We start from the raw sequence: 23496 nt of genomic DNA, 5'->3' as shown, positions 1-23496 counted from the left end.
GTTAAAGTTTAAAGAACTTTTTTTTAAACCATTGAATTACAACAAAAGAAAACATAATTCAGAGCCAATATTTATCATAAAACACATTACAGGTTAAATAGACGCAGTGATCATTTTGATACTTATACTATAAAGACGTCGACCGCCTCAATTGTCGAGTTGTAAGATCTCTCTCACAGACGACCATGATTCGAAGCCCGAAACCGACTATGTCTCTTATGAAAGAAAGTGGACATTTCTTTTAAGAAGATTTGAATATGGTACCGGTTTTTTCCCAGGAACAATGGTTCGATAAACTGATCACAATACAACTGGCGTTTTTCATAAAATGAAAAATAAATAAAGACAAATAAGTTGTGAGTAAGGTAAAATTATTTATAAATGCATGCAAAAACGTTGACACTATCAAGTTTCTCAGTACGTTGTTGCAAAAACAAATGACACAGAAAAAGAATTAAAGCCTACATGTATATTAGTCGATCTAAAAAAAAATGAGAATCGGTTTCGAGCGTATACATCGCAGGCCAGTACTTCATTCAAACGACTTTGGACATTTTACAGGCTCAGTAAAATGGTATTCTGTGGATTGTATAGGCTATTCGATACAACAAAATGAAGTTGGACACCAAAGGATACTGTATGGGAATGATTAAGGGTCATTGAAACACAGGACCAAAATATCCACCCTTTACGGTCTCCTGCAAACCACGGCATATCAGCTGTGAAAGATGTAAAGTAATCCACATTATAGTCAAAAAAATTTCTAGAAGTAAAACGGAGATGGTCAAAATGTGCAATGCTTAATATATGCCAATGTAAGGTCGTAATATACTAGTAATAATATTATTAGTCTCACCGGGAAAGACCGATTGTCGCAGTTATAAGGTCCATGATTTCTGTCGCCTCTTTCTGGAAATAAAGCCACACAGAAGGCTTTTTCTGGAATTATATGCCATTCCACATTCCTGGCACACAAATGTCTGAAATGTAAATGCGCTTTAGTACTACATTGATAATAATATTTCATATTTTTTAAACCAAAATGGACATTCCGAACAAAATGTCTTAAAGTAAGATATCTGAAAATAACATACATTTTATGACCAACGAAACCAGTACAATTTCCGATTTCTTTTGACATCTGTTACTGGCGCTAATGTCAGATGCGCAAATGTATTTCATTCAGCCGAAAAAAGAATTCAAAGTTAACGCGACTGAAATAGAATTAAATATAAACTGGTGCTTTTTCAAAAACTTAACAGTATTTGTTACAAAGGTTACAAAGAATGATCTAGACATGACATTTTAGTCGACCTAGAAATGTAGCACATAAAGTGAAAGTTGGTGCATTTTCAATAAAATCAGTCAAATTAAATACTAAGTAGTTCACCTTAAGTAAAATTTCACAGTTTACACTCGGCGAAAAGCTTTCATATGTCATAACCATTTGAATTTTACTACACATATAACGAAAGTTTTCTTACAGTAAGCAGTATAAACATGGAGAAAACTTAAATGAAGTAGGTTAATGAAATACAAAAGACTTTCAATAACAAATCTTTAAATCAAGCCCCCGTCTTAGCATCAAGAAAAACGGACCCCTGCTTAGCAATTTGATAAATCGGCCTCGGAAGCTATTGAAGGCTTTTAATTTGTAATTTCTTAAAGTGTATATGTCAAGACAATGCTCGTACAAATATCCGTGTCGCAAATTAGTCTTTTACGGCCTCTTAAAGGGTTTATCTATTGAATTTGCGAAAATGTCCCCCGTCTTAACATCATCAAATTTGTTCACTTCAGTTGTGCGGTTGCACTTTTAGAGAAAACGAACGGACTTTGAGACAGAAAACTTGTAGCCGAGTGTTGGATTTTGATATGAGACGGCACTCATCTATGTTTCCTTTTATTTGAACAGGTTGGTGAAAAGATATTTAAGAAAATGTTACCTTTATCGAGGAATCCGCCATGTTTTTGGCACCCCAGATTAGCGAAAAAGTCACGTGGTACATGCACCCTGTACAATTTTGTCACCAAATGTGTCTGTTAAAACCTGGATTTAAAAGTGAAATCATGTTTGCAAGGAAAGGAAAATTAGGATTTACAAAAAAATGAGGTATGTGGCTTTATTACGTGTTCGAACAAGGTCTCAATTAATACATAAAAATGTAAATAGTTATCATTCAAATTGCGGATTATTCTGATGCATGATAAAAAATTCAGATGTCTGTTTAATTTATCAACTTTTAAATGTTGAAACTAATCATCAGAAAACCAGAATAAATTTTTAGATCGTGGTCATGTTGACTGACTCATTGGTCAGGTCCGTGGCGTTGTGTCAGACGACATTGTTTATTAAAAGAATGAGTTGAGATTTACGGCGAACCTACACAAACAGGTCATATACCGCCGAAACATTTGTTTATTGGAAAATTGTTTATCAAATATACATAGGTCACCATAAAATCATGTGAGAAAGACTAAGTAAAGATGTCTGAGCGAATTTCTCGCTCGGATCGGAACTTGTGACTTCCGAAACACGTGCGAAGACGGCAATATGGTCGCGTACACTAAACATTGAATGATCTGCTGTAAATTTAAATACGAAAAGGAAAACGTCTGTGAAAATGCATTTTGCATCAGAAAGGATCAAAACATATATAAAAAAAAATTGCCCCCCCCCCCCCTGAACTGCCTAAAAAATTTTTTGGGTCGGGACGATTTTGATGGGTCGGTCGGAGCACTGCAAACAAACAAAATTTTAATTATGGCCTTAGGACCCTTTTAAATTTTACAATGATTTAGTATAAAACACTAATGTGCAGACCTGCCTTTCAGTTTTTCAAGGGACCATACTGTCAGGATGTACTTTGCCATGTTAGGAGTATTTTAAAAATTCTGAGTATTGCAGTTTGATAACTCCTATAGTTATCAATGGATCAATTTGACCATTTTGTCAGTACATTGTACATACATATAAACCCATTTAAGGAGTTATGATGGGAAGCACTGATGACCATTGCACTTTAGAAGCACTTGTATGCACAAAAATGCCATATATCTAGTTTTCAAGCTTATTGGATGTCCGTGTACCGTGAACTATGTGTAATACTGTAACCTGACTTTCCCACTTACGGCATTGGAAAATTCATGAAATGCTGAGTATTGAAAGGCTTGACAGGCTTGTGAACAATTTCAAAAAGTGATGGCTGAGCTTTATAAATGTGCTCAAGTTGGTGAAAATATTTGAAAAATCCCTGATTACTGATTTGGTGAATAGATAGGATAAATTTTCCTTCAAAGAAGTGACAGTGTGGATATTTCAGCAAAACTTGGTATGTATAGTAGTAGTTCCGCTACAAGCCACAACATACAGGGTTTCTGTATACTTTAGGTCCTATCCATATTGTATAGGTTACAGGTATGTAACTGACCATAACAAATGACAGAGGAAGAACTAGGTATGTAGGTGCAAAATATAGAAAGGAAACCAGTCCTCTATAACGTTCTTTTAAGAATATTCTATTTTACTTAGACTGTTGAACTCCTGACTGATGTGGATTTGAAACCTTGCTTAAGGTGTAGAATTCTTAATGGGAGAAGGCTATCCAGGTCAGTGGTTCGAGATCTACCCAGTTGTTCGCACATGTTTTAAACACTGCTCAGAGGGGCACCTGAGGTCTTGCTTCATCAAATGCTGGAAAAATCGCCATATGGTCAGTGGTCTTATTGTGTCGGTGCGCTTCAACAAATACCCAAAATTGTTTTTCACTAAAATCATGATGTCTCCTGCTACTTAACAGGCAGACATTGTAAAATGCCACAAATTAAGGGTCATAACTTTGTGAAGACCACTGAAAAATAACATTCCATTGAAGTTTGGTCGGATTCCGCCAGTGGTAAAGGAGAAGTGGTACAGAATCATAGAATTTGACAAATCAAGGGTCATAACTCTGCTGAAAGTCTTTAAACCTGAACATGCTGATGATATGCACAACAATGCTTCACACTGATCATTTGTGAGGTTTGATGAAATTCAGCTCATTGGTATACAGCAAGTACTGTAAAGTATGGTAAACCAAGGGCTTTAATTCCACTGAAAATCACTGAACCAGAAAATGATGATTTACACAACTAGGCTCGGCACTGATAAGTAATTAAGGTTTGGTGGAAAATCTGCTAAATGGTGAAAAAGATACATAGGGAAAACATCACAAAATTTGACCAACTCTACTTAAAATTGGTGAAACCAGAATATGCTCAACTAAGCTTGGCAATAATTACTTTTATGAATTCCTCCAGGTGAAATCAGAACAGTTGCACGGAATGTAATTTATGACAAATCAAGGACCATGTAACTCCATTGAAAATCACTTTACCTGTCAGAATATGGTTACAATATACACAGTTGGGCTTTTTACTGATCACTCCTGTAAGGTCCATAGGAAATTCGCTCAATGATATTAGAAAAGTTGCCAAAACACTATCAAATTTGATGAATCAAGGGCCATAACTCCACTGAAAATCACTATTCTGCAACATGCCGACATCACGCTTGGTGCATGCTTAGCAATATCACTTTGTGAATTTAGATGTAAATCTTCCTGTTGGTGTCGGAGCAGTTGTGTGGACAGATAAACAGACAGAAGGACGGCACTAAATCAATATGTCATCTTTTCTTGACTCGATTAAATCAGAACAATAGTAATTGTCAACGAACATAGTTCAGATTAATTTTAATCAAACAAACCATCATTTCATTTCCGGTTGTTTGTTTTTCGAGTCAGCGGGAAAGAATTGAAGAAAAAGAAGTTTCTGACGAAGAAAATGGACAGTAAGAAAAGTCAGGTTTAAATTTATGATCAACAACTCGAAATGAGCTCAGCAAGCAAGGTGAGGAACAAAGTTTTTGATGCTAATGTTAACTACTAAACTAGATCCTACTGATCTTTCGCATCCAAGTTAAAAATTATGCAAAGGTGCTGTAAACATGCTATTTTAATGTTCTAAATGTCACAGGGTGAGAAAAATGTGCAGTCAGTCCAGGGCTCGAACCCGGGACCCCTAGCTTACAGGGCGAGTGCTCTACCGACTGAGCTAATCTCCACTTACGTGACTAAGTCCGTACCGTGACATACACCCCCACAAATTGGAAATTCGTCCTCTAATTCCGGAGGTACATAATATTGCAAGCATTGTTAGACTGACCAAGCAGGCATGCCACGGTCCCATGTTGGGCGCCAAATGTCACAGGGTGAGAAAAATGTGCAGTCAATCCGGGGCTCGAACCCAGGACCCCTCGCTTACAGGGCGAGTGCTCTACCGACTGAGCTAACTGGCTGCCTGACACATAATCTCCCCTTACGTGACCAAGTCCGTATAGTGACATAAATGGGGTATATACAATAGCACCTGTGGGTAAATGCTAAGGTAAAAAGAAGGTAACGTGATTTTTAAAAAGGCAGTGGCGCACGGTCTAGAAACCGAACGGGTTTACAGTTTGAGTCAAGCCCCCCCCCCCCCCCCCCCCCCACCCGCTATGCCCCTGCCTAAGATCGGCCAGTATTATTAGTCTTTTAAAACACACTGAGCATGTGTCTCAAACAATTCAACATTAAAAAATAAAGGTAACCTTCCCCGAACGTTTCAACACATTGCTTGTGAAGAGAATCGATCAGAGTGTAGTGATAGTAGGTTTATAGGCCACTTCCAACAGCCTTGTTAGGTTAACCCTTTAGTGACATGGTTAGATTGTCCACCTACAGACCACAAGGTCCGTGGTTCGAGCCCCAGTAGGGACCTTGGTCAGCATGCCCATTCACGCACTGCAGTACGTGAATCACGCACAAAATATCAAATGCACGCATAAAAATCACTTGATGGGGGTACATGCACGCAGAGATTCGGAACTCCAGTTCAGCTGCCAAATCGCTGTTTATTTCATCGCGCACTTGCCAATTGTTTGGTATGGTCTAAAACGCAGATCCGGTCCACGAACGTTATAATTTCGTTTCCATCACCGAATTCTCGGCGTAATTGTCAGCTGTATAGAGGGGTTTGGTAAATGTTTTAGTCGGACGTCACACGGGTCGTGTGCAAAAAAAGAATGGATACGAAACGCAAAAAGGCATTTTAGCTTTAATAAACTCAGCAAAAGGTTAACAGTATTTTATTTTTCGATATTTAACTGCAATTTTGATACACATTGCATATCTGTAATAGTTTGGGCATTTGTTATTGATGGACGAATTTTACCAGTCTCCAGTTGACTGTATGCTATTTCGGACGAATCGTGTTCCGTTCACGAAATTGGGAATACATGAACCTTGCTGAAAACTTATTTATATTTAGTATAATATAGGGAGGGGTCTTTTGATTCAGAATTTCCTATCTTAACTTTGGAAAAACGTTTTACATTTTCTAAATTTATCTCATCTGTTATACCCCACCCACGAGAGTTCTGTATGAAAAAAAAAACCAAAAAAAAAACGTAATATACAAATTTCAGTAGTTAAATAGAAAATTTTCAGATCTGCCATGTAGTGTACCCCCAAATTTTGAAGTGTACCCCTATTTTGCAAAAGCAGGGGGTACATGTACCCTCAACTTTAAAAATGAGTGGGCATGCTGTTGGTATTGTCTCTCCCAGGGTTTACTTTAATGGTGTCAGAAGTGGGATACTGACTCGTGCAGTGGGCATGGAGTGTCATTCTGGAGACTGGTAAGCTCTGAAAAGTAAATTGGGAGAAGTGTAGTGATAGTAGGTATATAGGCCACTTCCAACAGCCGTGCTGTTGGGTTAACCCTTTAGTGACGTGGTTAGAGTGTCCGCCTACAGATCACAAGGTCTGTGGTTCGAGCCCCAGTAGGGACCTTGGTATTTTCTCTCCCAGGGTCTACTATATGAGCTTGGTTGGTGTTGCGCAGTCAGATTTACCAACAGAGCCGGGACATGGATATCATTAATGGTTGTTATATAAATAGTCGCTGGAGGCGTCAGCTGCTGCGATAGCCGAGAAGCCTAAGGCACTGTTAAATAGCTATGCACTTTCTTTGTCAGTGCTGCGTATTCGCTCTCTGCTGTGGAACATTTTTTTCTGAGATATTTTTTTCATTTGAAAGTATATCATTGAAAAAGAATACGAAAATATTAGAAATTTTACAATTGAAAAAAAATGCCCACTGCGGGGAGCGAACCTGCAGCCCTGACAGAAAGTATGCATTCAATAAATGCAAGCGGCCATCAAGGCAGTTGAGTTTGAAGGCGAGTAACATGCTAAAGTTTTAATACTTCATTTGCAAATACAGGCACTAGTGTAATCTGTTGCAACAAGTGTGTGAATTAATGCCTCATCCTGGTGATTTATTTTCATAATGGCGTTTAGGATTAAATCGGCATGAATAAGCCAGACAAGAAGGAATATACATAGTGCTTCAGGTGTAGAAATATAATTATGATTTTCACATTATAGCTGTCATTAGACCAATTATGAACTTGTTTATATTGATTGACAGGTGGGAGAGATATTTACTGCTGCCGGAGCAGCATTCAGTAAGCTCGGGGAATTGACGATGCAACTTCATCCATCAGCAGAACCAAGTCCAGCAAGGTAAACTATTCTGCCTTTACAGACCTAAGACGTAAAAAAAATTGTTCGTTTCCGGTAGCATGCTAAAAAAATTAATGTGGGACATTTCGAAAATTATTTTTGTGTCAAAAAATGAATACAAATAAGGGGAATATGCCTTTAGAGCATCAGTAAGTTGATTTCTAACATACCTGACCATGTTTAAAGCATAAAAAGTGCAGTTTTGCAACTTTTTGTTAAAAAGTTCAAAAAAAATTCTCCAAGGCAAAATGTTTTCTCTAAAAACATTTTAGGTGGGGCCAAAAATTTATAGTAGGTCAGGATACTGGAAACAAACAACTTTTTTTATGCCTAAGCACAGTTTCAGGAGTAAATTTGGCTAGTTCAGTATAAGAGAACACAAGGTAACTGATTCAGGGTTTTGAGTGACTGTTGAAGAATGTTAACTGAACCATATGATTCATGTGGATATGTTGCAAGGTACTTGTATCTGAAAGTTTGTTTTACTTTAATGCCTAGCAGCATTTACTGCTACAACACAGATACTATTGTAAAAATAGTGTGCTAATTAATAAGCGTTCAAGCTATTTTGAATTGATTGGTCAACACGGAAATTTTGAAGGATATCCAAAAGTACCAAACAAACAAACTTTTCCAGTACAGCTGTAAGTTAGATGTACTTATAATAATAATGTTGTGGCATTGCTCTGTCCATTTTCCTTTCTTCAAGTTTCTTGTTTTAATTTTACAATTTGACGTGCAAGTTCCCAGATTCAATACTAAACACTGTAAATAATTAGAATAGTGTGAAATGTTCCACTGTTTACTCTTAGATTCTTTAGTATGCAATAATTTTCATACTAGTCCAAGCTAAAATTGAAATGATTTTCATTTATTTTAGTGGAAAATGGACAGATCAAGAGGTGGAAGCTTTAAGAGCATCAGTACGAAGGTTTGGAGAAGATCTCAATAAAATCAGTGATGTTATAAAAAATAGGACAACGTAAGTCGAGATAATGAGAAATTTAAACAGCACAAAATGAAATATCATTTGTGTTTGACAACTCACATATGTTATAAATAGCATTTATACATTTTAGCTCACCAGAACTTTGTTTAGGGTCAGCTATTGGTATAGGTGGATGGTCTGGCGTCCCATCGTCTTGCATCAAAATTTTTACTTGAAAATCTCCTATGAAACCACTGGTCAGAATTACACCAAACATTGTCAGTAGCATCCAGGCATAGATCTCTTTCAAGTTCGTTAAAATGGTTCACCTTGGCCCCTTTTAGGGGCCACCAGAGCTAGAAACAGAAAAACATTTAACGAACCTCTCATTAACTGCTCAGTGGATATTCATCAAACTTTGTCTGTAGCATCATTATAAGGTCCTCTCCCAATTTTGTTCAAATGGGGGCATTTTGCCCCTTTTCAGGGCTGCTAGAGCTAAAATTAGAAATACCTCTCATGAACTGCTTGATTCATCATCAGACTTGGTCTGTAGCATTATTATAAGATCCTCTCCTAAATTTGTTCAAATGGGGGCATTTTGCCCCTTTTTAGACCACTAGAGCTAAAAATAGTAATATCTTTATAAGACTTCATCTCATAAACCGCCTCAGATGGATTTTCATCAAACTTGGTCTGTAGCATGATGGCTGCATCATTATAAGGTCCTCTTCCAATTTTATTCAAATGAGGGCACTTAGGCCCTTAAAGGGGCCTCTAGAGCTAAAATTAGAAATTCCTTTAAACAACTTATTTTCATGAACAGCTAGATGGATCTGCATCAAACTTGATCTGTAGGATCATTATAAATCTCTGTCAGATTCAAATGGGGAGAGTTGGCCCCTTTAGGAATCGCTAGGGCTAAAAATGAAAATACCTTTTAAAAAGGTGGTCAATCAGATTTTGGCCATGTAACGGATTTGTTCGAAACTTGAGCATCTGATCATTTACACTCATTTATGTTCACTTAACACTTAATACAAATTAGATTTTCACTGGAGGTATTTTTAAAATTTCATTTTCCTATCCTGGTTGCCCAACCAAGATAGAGTTATTTTATCATAAGTATAAATTTGATAAACATACTTTGCCTAAGGAAATGTATAAATATAGACAATTGTAATATATTTGTAAAATTTTGCATTAAAAATTATGTATTTAGATGGAATTCATTAGAAATGCAAGTTTGAAAAATTATTATTACCTCCCTTTGCCTATCTGTGTTGCGCAACCAAGATAGATTGGAAATAAATGAATTCAGAAGCTACACACAGCTTTAAAACTTGCATTTTGGTTCAGATGTTCAATAGTTGATAATGTCTATCAAATGCAAATGTAAAACTAGACATTGTATCGAAATAAAAAGAAATACCCAGCTTTTTATATACTTTCATATTAAAGGGGAGTAATTACAAAATTTTATAAAAATAATAAAATATACATTTCAAATAGGAATCTAACTCTATGTAATCGGTCTTTTTGTTCCTTAAATAATTCTCTAACAGAATATACAAAAAGTAAAAAATGTCATAAAATGTTGTTTAAATGTGATTGACCACCTTTAACAACTATTTCTAATGAACCGCTCAGTGGATCTTCATCAAACTTTGTCTGTAGCATAATAATAGGTCCTCTCAAAAATTCGTTCAGCTGGGGGGTGGGTGCTTGGCCCTGTTTAGTGACTACAAGAGTTTAAAATAGAAATTTATGCATCAAACTAATAATTACGTTGTCTGTAGCATCATTATAAGGCCCTCTCCCAATTTTGTTCAAATGGGGGCATTTGGCCCCTTTTAATGGCTAAAATAAGAAATACCTTTAAATGACTTCTTGTCATGAACAGCTAGATAGATCTTCATTAAACTTAATTTATAGTATCATTTTAAGGTCCTTTAGCAAATTTTTCAATTGGAGACACTTGGGACTCTTTCAGGGGTTGCTAAAGTTAAAAATAGAAATACCTTTTAATAACTTCTTGTGAACTGCTTGATGGGTATTCAACAAACCTTGTCTGGAGCATCATTATAAGGTCAATTACTACATGTAAGTTTGTTCATTTGGGGCCAAATTCGTTCCAATGCGGGGATTTGGGCCCTTAAATGGGACACTATAGTTAAAATCGAATACCTTTAAACAAGTTCTTCTGATAGTTATGCATTTTTTGGTGTGTGTGACAGAAAAATATTGAAACAGCCTGTAGATAACTTTTTTTAAATGAACAGCTTATAGGGTTTTCACCAAACCTATTTAGAAGCCTAGTCAGATGGTCTTCCACCTTTGAAAGCTGGGAAAACAATATGAGTTAAAATTTATGACATTGAAATTGCAAGGTTGTGACTTGTAACCCAACAAAACAAATAAACCTGACGCAGCAAAATCACATTGAAATTTTCTGACTTTCAGTACTCAGATTCGTACGCAGTTGAAACGTAAGGCATATGAAGATGCTGGGCTCCCTCCCCCATCTGAACCTTCACCTAAGAAACAGAGTTCACAAAAACAACAGCAGCAACAACAAGCTGTAGAACAACAGTCAGCAAAGAAACAAGAAAGAAGAGGTACACTGTTTAAAATTTTGGTGTTATATATTATCACCTAAAGGGGTGAAAGCCTCGGACATAAAAGTTAGGTGGTTGCTTCCACACTGTATTGATTTTTATGGAAGTTGTCTAAATGTCAGTTGCTGGTGGTAATGACTAATACTGATAGGAAAGTCTGGAACCCTTGTAACCAAACATCCATGCGGCCAGTCAAAGATCTGTATACAAGTAATAAAACCTGAAATTGTTTATAGGAACAGATCTAGAACATGAATGAAATCTCCCTAAATCTAGTAACGACTGTATAAGTTATTTTTAGCTCGACTATTGGAAGAATAGGGGAGCTATCCTACTCACTTAGCGTGAGCGTCACACAAATGTTAAAGTTTGCGTACCACCCCAAATATTTTCAAAGTCCAATGAGATATTGTTTTGATATTTTGCATACTTGTTAACCATCATGACCCCAGTCTGTAAAAAGGAGGAGGCAACTCTATCAAGCATTTTGACTGAATTATGGCCCCTTTTCGACTTAGAATAAATGTTAAAGTTTGCGTCCTACCCCAAATATTTTCAAAGTCGATTGAGATATTGCTTTCATATTTTGCATACTTATTTACCATCATGACCCCAGTCTGTAAAAAGGAGGAGGCAACTCTATCAAGCATTTTGACTGAATTATGGACCCTTTTTGACTTAGAATAAATGTTAAAGTTTGCGTACCACACCAAATACTTCCGAAGTCCATTGAGATATTGCTTTCATATTTTGCATACTTGTTTACCATCATGACCCCAGTCTGTAAAAAGGAAGAGGCAACTCTATCGAGCATTTTCACTGAATTATGGCCCCTTTTCGACTTAGAATATGCTTATTGTAATGTTAAAGTTTTACTCATTGCTTATATTATACTATCAAGCACTGAGAATAGTCGAGCACGCTGTCCACTGACAGCTCTTGTTTTATATATATATGAAAGCACTTTGTTTACTCTTGACTGAAGGTAATGAGCATCTAGGTATTTGATCACAATGATTCATCATTTCGAGAAGAAACGGTCGGCTTTGATTAGATGGTTATTTCTTTGCATCAATAAAAACTGTTGATCAGAGTTAAACTCAACTGTTTAACTTTGTTCTTAACATTTCTGTGAACACAAAAATAAAAATAAATCAAAGAATTTATGTGGAAATTCCTTATCCTGTTTGATATGTTTGTGTTTCAGAAGTAACGCTGAGTGCATTGAATGCTCCTGAAAGTGATGTTGATATCGAAGGACTAGGAGAGGCTGGTGGTTCAAAGAAATTAGACTTTGATTCAGGTATCAAAAAATATCAAGTTAGTTTTTTTTGAGGATTTAAAATCAGGTTTAACATTTTCTCAGATCTAGAACTCTGAATCGAATTATAACAATGGGCAATCCCGTACCATGAAGGCATTTATCAAAAATGGTATAGGGACACTGCAAATGATAAGAACAATTTCAAATTGTTCTAATACCATTTGCAGTGTCATTATATCCATGTTTATGGGTTATTCTTTGGAATATCTCATCATACCACCATGTTACACTTGGGCAACTGAAAATTGGGTCCAGGCAAGTAAAAAATTTGTTTAGGTTACCCTATGGGCAAGTGCTCTACATAGTTAAATAGAAGCCCTGTAGGATACTCAAATAACTTAGTACAAAATTTCACCATAACAAGAGGATGTTTAATATATCATTGAAAGATGAAATAAACATTTACGCTATTTTTCAGTTCAGTTCAGTATATATATTGATTTTTCAGAGTCATCATGGACCCATTCCTAATTATATCTCCCACCACACAGTGGGTGTGGGAGACATATTGATTTACTCCAGTCCATGTGTGCGACTGTCACAAATCTTGTCCGCACTCTTTTAAGTTGAACATTTCTGATCTTCACCAAACTTGAACAAAATATGTTTGACAATAAGGCCTCGGCCAAGTTCGATAACTAGCCAAATCGGCCCCGACACTTTGGAATTTTGGCCCTTGAATTACCGAAAATCGCTCTGTACACTGATGTCCACGCTCTAAGTCAAACAGTTCTCATCATGGACCCATTCCTAATTATATCTCCCACCACACAGTGGTGTGGGAGACATACTGATTTACTCCTGTCCGTGTGTGTGACTGTCACAAATCTTGTCCGCACTCTTTAAGTTGAACATTTCTCATCCGATCTTCACCAAACTTGAACAAAATGTGTTTGACAATAAGTCCTCCGCCAAGTTCAATAACTAGCTAAATCGGCCCAGGCACTTCGGAATACTGATGCCAGTGATACATGTATTGGTGCATGGTTGACTCTGATACATAATGGAGAAGAAATGCCAATCTATTATGATTAGACAGTTGTGTGAGACATGCGCTTTTCTCAAAAGCTATAATATCAGTCAAGCATTTTCAGGTTTGTCATACAATGTTGACATCATTTTTTGTTTGAGAAAGAACTATTAAAAAGTTCCCAAATGTGATGTGTTAGTTTGAAAAATGAAATTGTACTTGAAATCCAATTTCAGATCTAGATTCCAGTTTGTTATGACGCGGAAAGAGAAGAAACTGATGGCACATTTTTTTTGTGGTGAAGTCTATGAAATAATTCTAAAGGACACTTCAGAGAGGAGATACTTAATCGTTTTGTCACAAGAATAAAATGGCTGTTGCCAGACAGTTTGCACTACTATGTAATGTAAAATCTTGTGTTAACAGAGAACCATTAGGTTTCTCTGAATAAAGAAGTTGTTCATCTGCTTTACCACAGGTATTTTTTTCAGAAACAGTTCTGCTTATACTCGCACCATCAATCTGACTAAAGTACATATCCTATTACGCTACGCATAGGATCTGACAACGAGCTATTGATAGCCTCGTTCTGACAACCCTTCCTCTAGCCAACCAAAAGCTAACTTACAAAATTCTGCAAGCTTTAAAAAACCTTGGATTTTGATATCTACAATTTTTATGTCAAAAGATGTCAGATAGCCGGTTAGCTCAGTCGGTAGAGCACTTGCTCTGTAAGTGAGAGGTCCCAGGTTCGAGCCCTGCAATTTTTTCTTACTCTTTGACATTCGAACAAGTTGTCTGATTGGTTAAAATAAAAATAGATTTGCAAAAATAAAAATAGCAATACTGGAAATCCAAAATATACAGAAGACGAATGTGAATGGGTCGTTCTCAGATCTTCGTTTAGAAGATCAAGTACTTTAGTCAGATTGCTCGCACCATTGAAAAAAATCTGGCCGAAATATGTTAGTGCCCTACTTTTTATGGATGTAACAGTGTACAAATGGTTTGAAAATGGAATTTTTTTTCACAATTAAAAATTCTTCTTACACACATCGGCTATTTAAACTTGGAAACTTAATTTCTTTTTCACCATTGCATAAAATGGTCAAAGACCAGGACTATTTTTTTGCATATTGCCTTATATCAGGAAGATACAAATGATTGTTGCTTCTTGTTTTGAATCATGCACCTTGTTTTATTGAATAGAGATTAGTTAATGAGACACCAAATCACAAAATAATATTAATTTAGGATCAAATTATAAATGTTGATGGTAAGGACATGGATGTTTGCAAGTTTTTTAATCTTTAGCCTGCTAAATTTCTAAAACGGACTGATCCATCATTCAATTTGGGCAGTACCATTTATTGTTTGAAGGAATGTTCACTGAAAATTTACTGACTGAATAGCGCAAAGGCAGAATCACTTGCCGCCAGCAGGCTAAAGGTTATAGGAAGTAGAATAATACCCGGTATTTGTTTCAAACATATTATGATAAGAGTGATATCCCTTTGTTTTTCAGTTATGAATGTTAGTACTGTCATTGTATGTTCAGTTTTGCAGTAAGAACCAAACTAAATGATATTAAAATTTATATATTACAAGGGGTGAATGTGAAGAAGTCTTAAGTGCTTCATTATTTATTATACAGTTATTGTCTTATGTTGAGGTCAGTATCATTTTTACAGGTCCGTAAAAACATATTGACCTCAGCATAAGTCTATAATTATTATATTATATGCCATTTTCAAATGCACTCATTTGACTGGCCTATATTGCATACATATAAGAAAAAGTAATATCAGAATAGTCATTATCACTTTTGCGGGTCAGTATGGTTTTTTGTGGACCTGCGCGTGCACCCCTTTCTACCAATCAAATGAGCGCATTTGAGAAGGGTATATAATACATACTTCTTTTGCATTCACTCCATGCAGGGCTATAAGTTGAAATATACCTGTATTGACCTTTTACTGTTGCATAAGCATGCAATATTGTTCATTAAGATGTGTTCATTATATATTTATGGCAAACAGGATTGGCAGCTATTGTTGTAACTGTAATAGTTTCATGTTTCTTCACTTCACTGTTAAAGATTAATTTTTGTTTCAGAGCATCATTTAAATTTACAAGTTGTAATTGCTTAATGGTACACCTTGGAATTTTTCATACAATCTCTAATATTTGTTATAGAGGGATATATGTTTCTGGTATTTTACACATCTGTTGATGAATTAAGACATAACAAATTGGCTAATTCAGTTAATGAGCACTGATATGTTTAGGAAGCAGTATATCATAGAAACTTAATACAAAGTAATACATTGTGAAATGGCACATGTTGTTATACCATTTTAGAAATTATCTGTATTTTTATGAATAATTGAATTGACTGTCAGCTGATATACAGTGAAATATGTTCATTTTGGTATATCTCTTCTCAAATGGCTTTTCTTGTGAAGACATAAATTCTTTAATTTTTCAAAGATCAGTTATATAGGAAATCTGGTGTTTGTGTGTGGGAGGGGGGTGGGGGAATTTAAATTCATGAATTGAAACGACCACAAAATCCAGCTCCCAGGAATATTGATCATTTTACAGTAAGCCTTCCTTTATTTTGATTAAACAAAATAACTACCGGTATTAGTATTTAAATGAAATTATTACATGGTAGTATGGAGTTGTTTTTATCATTGTTTTTATGCTTCATTTGTAATACACAATTCTGTATCACTTGTATATATACTATGTCTGTCATTTAGAGAAAAAAAGTCATACTTTTACTCCTGTACCTTGTGTTTTTTTTAGTTTAAACCAATTTATTTTAGATCAACTAGGAGAGGACCACTACACAATGCTAACAGCCAAATATCTAAGCTTTTGGGTTTGAGTTTTAGACATTAAGACTAAGTCACTCTATGAAAAACAAAGTGAATCCCAGGGCCAAGCCAATTTTGACATTGTAGAGGACCACTACATAATGATACATGCCACAAATTTAAGTTATGGGTCTTACAGCTTCATACATCTTTTTTTCTATATTCTTCCTTTCTTAAGTCTGTGTAAAACAAGTGACCCCTTTAGCAGGCCAACTTTAACCACAGACGCATGATTTGAACAAATTTGGTAGAGGACCACCACATGATGCTACATGGCAAATATCGTAGCTGAACGATTTTAGGGTTTACATGGGAAGATTTTTAGTTCTCCTGACCACAAAGTGCTCATGGTGAGCTTTTAGGATTGTTGGATGTCTTGTCAGCTACAATTTCTTTTTTAAAAGAAAATCTAGACCACCAAGCCAGATTCAGTCGAACTTGACAGGAATGTTCTTTTATGATCTCAGATTCATTCAAAGTCAGGTCATCCGTTCAGAATCCTGGTTGCCATAGCTACTAAAGGAAAATCGAGAAACCATTCGCCTGATTTTCAAATAATTTCACAGAAATGTTCCTTGGACACCCTACCAAATTCCTTCCAACTTTTCCTTTTGTGTAAAAGCATGACCATCAGGGTGTGGGGCTTGTTTTTTCCTGTATGGCTTTTTGAAAAACTTGGAAACTCTTCATCTCTGAAACGACTCGCCAGATTTCAAAATAATTTCACTAATTAAGAAATAATTTATAGCAAAAGAGTGCTTTAACACTATTTATGCACGATGGGTGGTTATACGTCGGGTGTAATAATTTCACAAAGGCGCAGCCCCAAGTGAAATTATTTGTACGACGTATTACCACCAGAGTGTATAATAGTGTTAAAACACTGTTGTGCTATAAATTATTTCGATTCTAATATGCCCTTAATCTAAAACAGTAGATAAAATATAGAAGCGCTCTTTCTTGGTCGCAACAAAAACTTCGCCGCACGTTAACGTGACGTCATTCTAGCGCAAGAGGTTTTAACAGAGACAAGCATATTAGTTTGTTTATGGGTTTTACGGCGCAACAACACAGTATAGAATGCTCACTAAGTGACCCTGTACGAAATTATATTTGATCAGAATTTTATAGCTCTTTTGATGATAAACACATTCAAGGACTAAAAAATTGAACTGCAGGCTCGATTTTGAAATAATTTTAACGAGGTGTTGGCTTGGATTCATTCTGTTTTGTTAAAAAACATGGTCAACAGGGTGCAGGGCAAATTTTCCCTATATGGCTAAATGGAAAACTTCGAAAATCTGCTCTGTATTCGTTGGCTGACTTTCAAAATAACTCTACAATGTTCTTTAAATTGCCTTTTACCAAATTCCTTCAATTCATTTCATTTCGTTGAAAAACCATAGCCGCCAGGGTGCAAGGCTAGTTTTCTCTGTAAAACTATATGGAAATCTATAATGATCTTCTCCTGTAAAACCACTGACAGCAGCTTTCCTTGGGTGACCCTCATCCGAACTCCAAACAAGCCAAAATTGATTTGCTAAAAAAGTTAGTGCCATAGGCTGGAGCCAGTTTTCTCTTCATGGCAATATGGAAAACTTTTTATTGTCTCATCTGAAACTGCTGGCCTAAATTTCTTCCCTCAACTAAATTCTTTCAAGCTCACATGCCCACATTAACCACACCCTGCTACCTAAGGGGTCTGTCACATGTGGGTCACCTTAATATGACATAATAACTAGTCCCAAGCCAATGGGGACAAAAACATGGGTCACTGGATATATAACAGCTTACCTGTCACGTGCTGTTGACAGAAAGGGTGATGTAACAAGTGATTTGATCGGCTAAGCGCTTTACGGTAAGTTGTTTCAAATTCCGATAGTGAATCAAATCACTTGCTACATCACCTGTTCTGTCAACAGCACATGACAGAAAAGATGGCAAAAATGTTTTGAAATTTACTTGGAGATGATTTTCGTCTGTTAAAGAGAATTCCTATAGTTTTTTTCCTTTCATAGAATTTTTTTAAATTCACATATATGATAGGAAAATTTGTGCTGAAAACAATGAACAAATAAAAACAATAGGTCACCAGGCTTGTTTTTGTGAAAAAATGTTTTGAACACACCCACTGTTGCTGAAACTGCCTGCGAATTTTCATAATTTTCTGCTTTTTAGCTCACCTGAGCACAAAGTGCTCAGGGTGAGGTATTGTGATCGCTCACCGTCCGGCGTCCGTCCGTCTGTCCGTCCACACTTTCCTTTAAACAACATCTCCTCCTAAACCAACAGGCCAATTTTGATGAAACTTCACAGGGTTGTTCCTTGGATGGTCTTCTTTAAAAATTGTTCAAAGAATTGAATTCCATACTGAATTCTGGTTGCCATGGCAACCAAAAGGAAAAACTTTAAAAATCTTCTTCTCAAAAACCAGAAGCCCTAGAGCTTAGATATTTGGTGTGAAGCATTGCCTAGTGGACCTCTACCAAGTTTGTTCAAATCATGACCCCAGGGTCAAAATTGACCCCGCCCCGGGGGTCACTTGATTTTACATAGGAAAATCTTAAAAAATCTTCTTCTCAAAAACCAGAAGCCCTAGAGCTTAGATATTTGACATGTAGCATTGCCTAGTGGACCTCTACTAAAATTGTTCAAATCATGACCCCGGGGTCAAAATTGACCTCGCCCCAGGGGTCACTTGATTTTACATAGGAAAATCTTCAAAAAATTTCTAAAAATAAACCAGAAGGCTTAGAGCTTAGATATTTGACATGTAGCATTGCCTAGTGGACCTCTACAAAATTTGTTCAAATCATGACCCCCGGGGTCAAAAGTTACCCCACCCCAGGGGTCACTTGATTTTACATAGGAAAATCTTCAAAAATTTTCTAAAAATAAACCAGAAGGCCTAGATCTTAGATATTTGACTTGTAGCATTGCCTAGTAGACTTCTACAAAATTTGTTCAAATCATGACCCCGGGGTCAAATTGACCCCGCCCCATGGGATTACTTGATTGTACATAGAAAAATCTTCAAAATAAACCAGAAGGCCTAGAGCTTAGATATTTCATATGTAGCATTGCCTAGTGGACCTCTACAAAATTTGTTCAAATCATGACCCCCGGGGTTAAAATTGACCCCACCCCAGGGGTCACTTGATTTTACATAGGAAAATCTTCAAAAATTTTCTAAAAATAAACCAGAAGGCTTAGATCTTAGATATTTGACATGTAGCATTGCCTAGTAGACTTCTACAAAATTTGTTCAAATCATGACCTCCGGGGTCAAATTGACCCCACCCCATGGGGTTATTTGTTTAGCTTTAGCAAAGAATTTTTTTCAAGAAAGCAATTAAACTCAGGTGAGCGATATAGGGCCATCATGGCCCTCTTGTTTATAAATACCAACCAAAATATACATCCAGGCAGCACAATACTGTTTTTTCTTTTTACAGATTTTATTATATACTTATTTGATATCATAGTCATATTTGTAATACTCTGTCCTTACAGTAATGGGTACAAATGAAAAAAAATATTGTTTCATATTTACTTTTGTGAACTTTTTTCAATGAAAAATACCCATAGTGAAGAATATTTTTTTTAAATTTTGAAAAAACTCTTAAATAGAATTTTTTCTTTTTCTTCTTGTGTATAGATAATTGTATTGTGAGCAGTAAAATGGCTAAAAATGTATGGGTCACCAAGCTAAATTTTATGTTAAGACCGTTAGAATACAACACCTGTTCGGACGGAAATGGCGCGAACCTGGCCAAATTGATTACATGTATGTCTGCTAAAAGTTAAAAAAAAGTTTTAAAAATTCTTAATTCTTTCTATAACTGAATACTAAATAATCTGAAAGGTGATATTGTTTTATCAGTACTAAGTCAATTATCTTATATTATATGAACAACACTGTCTTTGTACTAAAATGCGATGTGAAAACACAACCACAAAAATAGCAAGAAACCTGTCAGGCATGATACTTGTCAATACAACATAAACCAGTATCAACATTTGATTACTGATATAACTTATCAAAAATGTTATTTCATTCAAAATTCCTCATATTTAAGATTGTCTGTAACATGTTTCAACAAATGTTGACTTCAGTTCAGTTTTCCATAGAAAGTGTTGGCTGCGCAGAAAGATGCGCATAAAAAACTATAGGAATTCCCTTTAAGTGAAACAGAAATATAACATTAGTGGCGAGTCTTAGTAAATATGTTTGTTTATCGAACTGTAACAATTACTGATAATTTGCATTAAAGTGTCATTTTACTGATGCATTCCCCATGTACAAACGCATGTAAATGGATTAAAATTTATTCTTGTGACATACAAAGCTTGGCAAAATGAACATCGTTTAAGGCATGGATTAAAGTAACTGTTGTGTGTTATCATGGATGGCAATGCATAGCCCTGTAATTCATAGAGAAACAATAGATGCAATGAAGCCCGTTTAAAACTTTGGGTGTTTTGTAGTGTTGCAGTTAAAAGGGACCATATCAAGCAATTTCCTAGGTCACATTTGTATATCCAGTCACCCATGTTTTCACCCATGTTTTTGTCCCCGGTGACTTGGTACTATTTATTATGTCATATTAAAGGGACCCACACGTGTCAGACCCCTTTGCATATAAATGATTGGGGTTTTCCTTTGTTCTATGTTTGGTTGGCATTTAAAAAAAACTATTGGGTTACATAGAAATGTTTGTTTGGTTGTTAGTTTTCTGTATATCAGTAAATGTGATAAAAAATATTCTCAAATTATCCTGGTGTGAAAATATCAGACAAGATATTCTCCGCATGGTCGCTTAATACATGTAGTTAATATTTACACATAATTGTACCTGTTTGGGCCTGTTTTATGTCATCGATGATCACATAATGGGAAAGTCATTTAATATAATGCATATATGTAGTAAAAACGTTTGGGTGGGATTTGAAGTGGTCATTTAATGAAAATGTCGCATAATACAGGTGGTTCATGTTCGATGTAGACTGTAAATGCATAAAATATTTTACCTGAAATTCAGAGTAAATTGGGACATAATTCATGCAATATTTGAGCAAAAGATATAAACCTTGTGTCACATGATGACAGTGTTGATATATGACAAGTATTTGAAATTCAAATAGATTGCTTAAGTAGCAAGAGATGGGGTGAAAGTGCGTAAAAACTAACCTTAAATTGTAACTAGAAGATGCTTTTGTAGAAAAGCACACGTTTCCCCCAATGCATAGTACATGTGTAGTAATAGGCAAGAAGTCAATATGGGACAGAAGCAAAACATGAATTCAAGAGACGCCAATCGTTGGCTGCAATAGGGATCATCTACTCAGCATGTCCCATCATCCCTGTGACCTTGACCTTTGATGCAGTGACCCTAAAATCAATAGGGGTCATCCATTCTGCCCTTCCAATCATCCTATGTAGTTTCAACATTCTGGGTAAAGTGGTTCCCAAATTATTGATCGGAAATGGATTTCCATGTTCAGGCCCCGTGACCTTGACCTTTAATGGAGTAACCCCCAAATGAGACATAATTAAAATTGGGGGCACAATTCATGAAATAATTGTGCCAGAGTTATGGCCTTTTGTCATATGATGTGGAACAACCTTTAATAGATCCACTCAAAGACATTTAGTAACAACGGAGAAAGTGCCTAAAAGTTTTGGCAAAAAGAGGGCATAATTCATGAAATATTGGCAAGAGTTATGACCCTTGTGTCATGTGATGTAGATGATGATGCAGTTAAGTATTTCAAGTTTGAAGCAAATCAGTCAAGTAATAACAGGTGATTAAGTGAAAGTGCTTCTAAACTTTAACCAAGCTGCTGATGTGGATGTCAGGACAAGTATGATAGCTCTACATTCACCTCATACAATTTATTTATTTGGGTTTTACGGCGCACAAACACAGTACAGGTTATATGGCGCCAAACAGGACTACAAATTTTGGTTCCACATCTCATTTACATCGAGCTTAAAACAAGTGATTGCTAAGGTTTTTCATAGGACATGATAAATACAGGGTAAACTAGAGCTATTGTTGAAGGTGATGAATATACCTCCCACATGCACCGACAATTGCAGTTTGACGCACGCAAGATTGCATTATTATGTGGACTGTATGTATATAGACTATCTATATAGTATAGTAAAAAAAAACAAGAGGGTCATGATGACGCTGTATCGCTCACCCAAGTAATATGAGCTACATGTTTCAAATGTCGAACTGATGATAAAATATTAAGAAAGTCAGTAGGTCACATTCATGGTCAATGAAATTCAGTTTTACGATTTGTGTGCAAAACTGTGTATGTCATCAAAATTTCAAGGCTGTATCTTAAACAAGAGGGCCATGAAGGCCCTGTATCGCTCACCTGACCTATTGACCTAAAGCTCATCAAGATCAACATTCTGACCAAGTTTCATTAAGATATGTTCATAAATGTAGCCTCTAAAGTGTCAACTAGCTTTTCCTTTAATTTGACACGGTGACCTAGTTTTGACCCCACATGACCCAGATTCAAACTTGACCTACAGATCATCAAGATTAACATTCTGATTAAGTTTCATGAAGATACAGTCATAAATGTGGCCTCTAGAGTGTTAACAAGCTTTTCCTTTCATTTGACCTAGTGACCTAGTTTTTGACCCCCACCTGACCCAGATTTAAACTTGACCTATTGATCATCAAGATTAACATTCTGACCAAGTTTCATTAAGATATGGTCATAAATGTGGCCACTACAGTGTTAACAAGCTTTTCCTTTGATTTGACCTGGTGACCTAGTTTTTGACCCCAGATGACCCAATATCAAATTCGTCCAATATTTTATTGAGAGTAACATTCTGACCAAGTGTCATTAAGATTGGGCCAAAATTGTGACCTCTAGAGTGTTAACAATTTTTTCCTTTGATTTAACCTGGTGACTTAGTTTTTGACCCTACCTGACCCAGATTTGAACTTGACCTATGGATCATCAAGATTAACATGCTGACCAAATTTCATTAAGATAAGGTCATAAATGTGGCCTCCAGAGTGTTAACTAGCTTTTCCTTTGATTTGACCTAATGACCTAGTTAGCTGATCCTACATGACCCAGATTCAAACTGGACCTTGGGATCATCAAGATTAACAATCTGACCAAGTT

General features: G+C 36.1%; 1 protein-coding gene and 1 non-coding gene across 3 annotated transcripts; one reads left to right on the top strand and one right to left on the bottom strand.

The window, feature by feature from the left end:
* Window positions 1-4732: 4732 nt before the first annotated feature.
* Window positions 4733-13968, top strand: LOC123554256 (chromatin complexes subunit BAP18-like). 2 transcript variants are annotated; one of them, XM_053548301.1, is made up of 6 exons: window positions 4733-4890; window positions 7513-7607; window positions 8488-8589; window positions 10999-11153; window positions 12361-12456; window positions 13684-13968. In XM_053548301.1, exons 1-6 carry the CDS (start codon window positions 4873-4875, stop codon window positions 13704-13706), a joined length of 489 nt encoding a protein of 162 aa, XP_053404276.1. In that variant the 5' UTR covers window positions 4733-4872; the 3' UTR covers window positions 13707-13968. The 2 variants fall into 2 exon arrangements, with proteins under 2 accessions (XP_053404276.1, XP_053404277.1); XM_053548302.1 differs by lacking the exon at window positions 8488-8589.
* Trnat-ugu (transfer RNA threonine (anticodon UGU)) lies at window positions 5266-5338 on the bottom strand. Its single transcript has one exon. It is a non-coding gene; the product is annotated as a tRNA-Thr (tRNA).
* Window positions 13969-23496: the final 9528 nt, after the last annotated feature.

This window comes from Mercenaria mercenaria, chromosome 7, assembly GCF_021730395.1.
Source record: "Mercenaria mercenaria strain notata chromosome 7, MADL_Memer_1, whole genome shotgun sequence".
In the NCBI taxonomy this organism is placed as follows: Eukaryota; Metazoa; Mollusca; class Bivalvia; order Venerida; family Veneridae; genus Mercenaria; species Mercenaria mercenaria.
The sequence above is the reverse complement of the archived record's forward strand: the minus strand, read 5'-3'. Positions and strand labels throughout refer to the sequence as shown.

Excerpts from the sequence above, each read along its gene's own strand:
- LOC123554256 (XM_053548301.1), top strand. Across the intron at positions 7,608-8,487 it reads GCAGAACCAAGTCCAGCAAG|TGGAAAATGGACAGATCAAG; the intron begins GTAAACTATTCT and ends CATTTATTTTAG. Across the intron at positions 11,154-12,360 it reads AAAGAAACAAGAAAGAAGAG|AAGTAACGCTGAGTGCATTG; the intron begins GTACACTGTTTA and ends TTTGTGTTTCAG.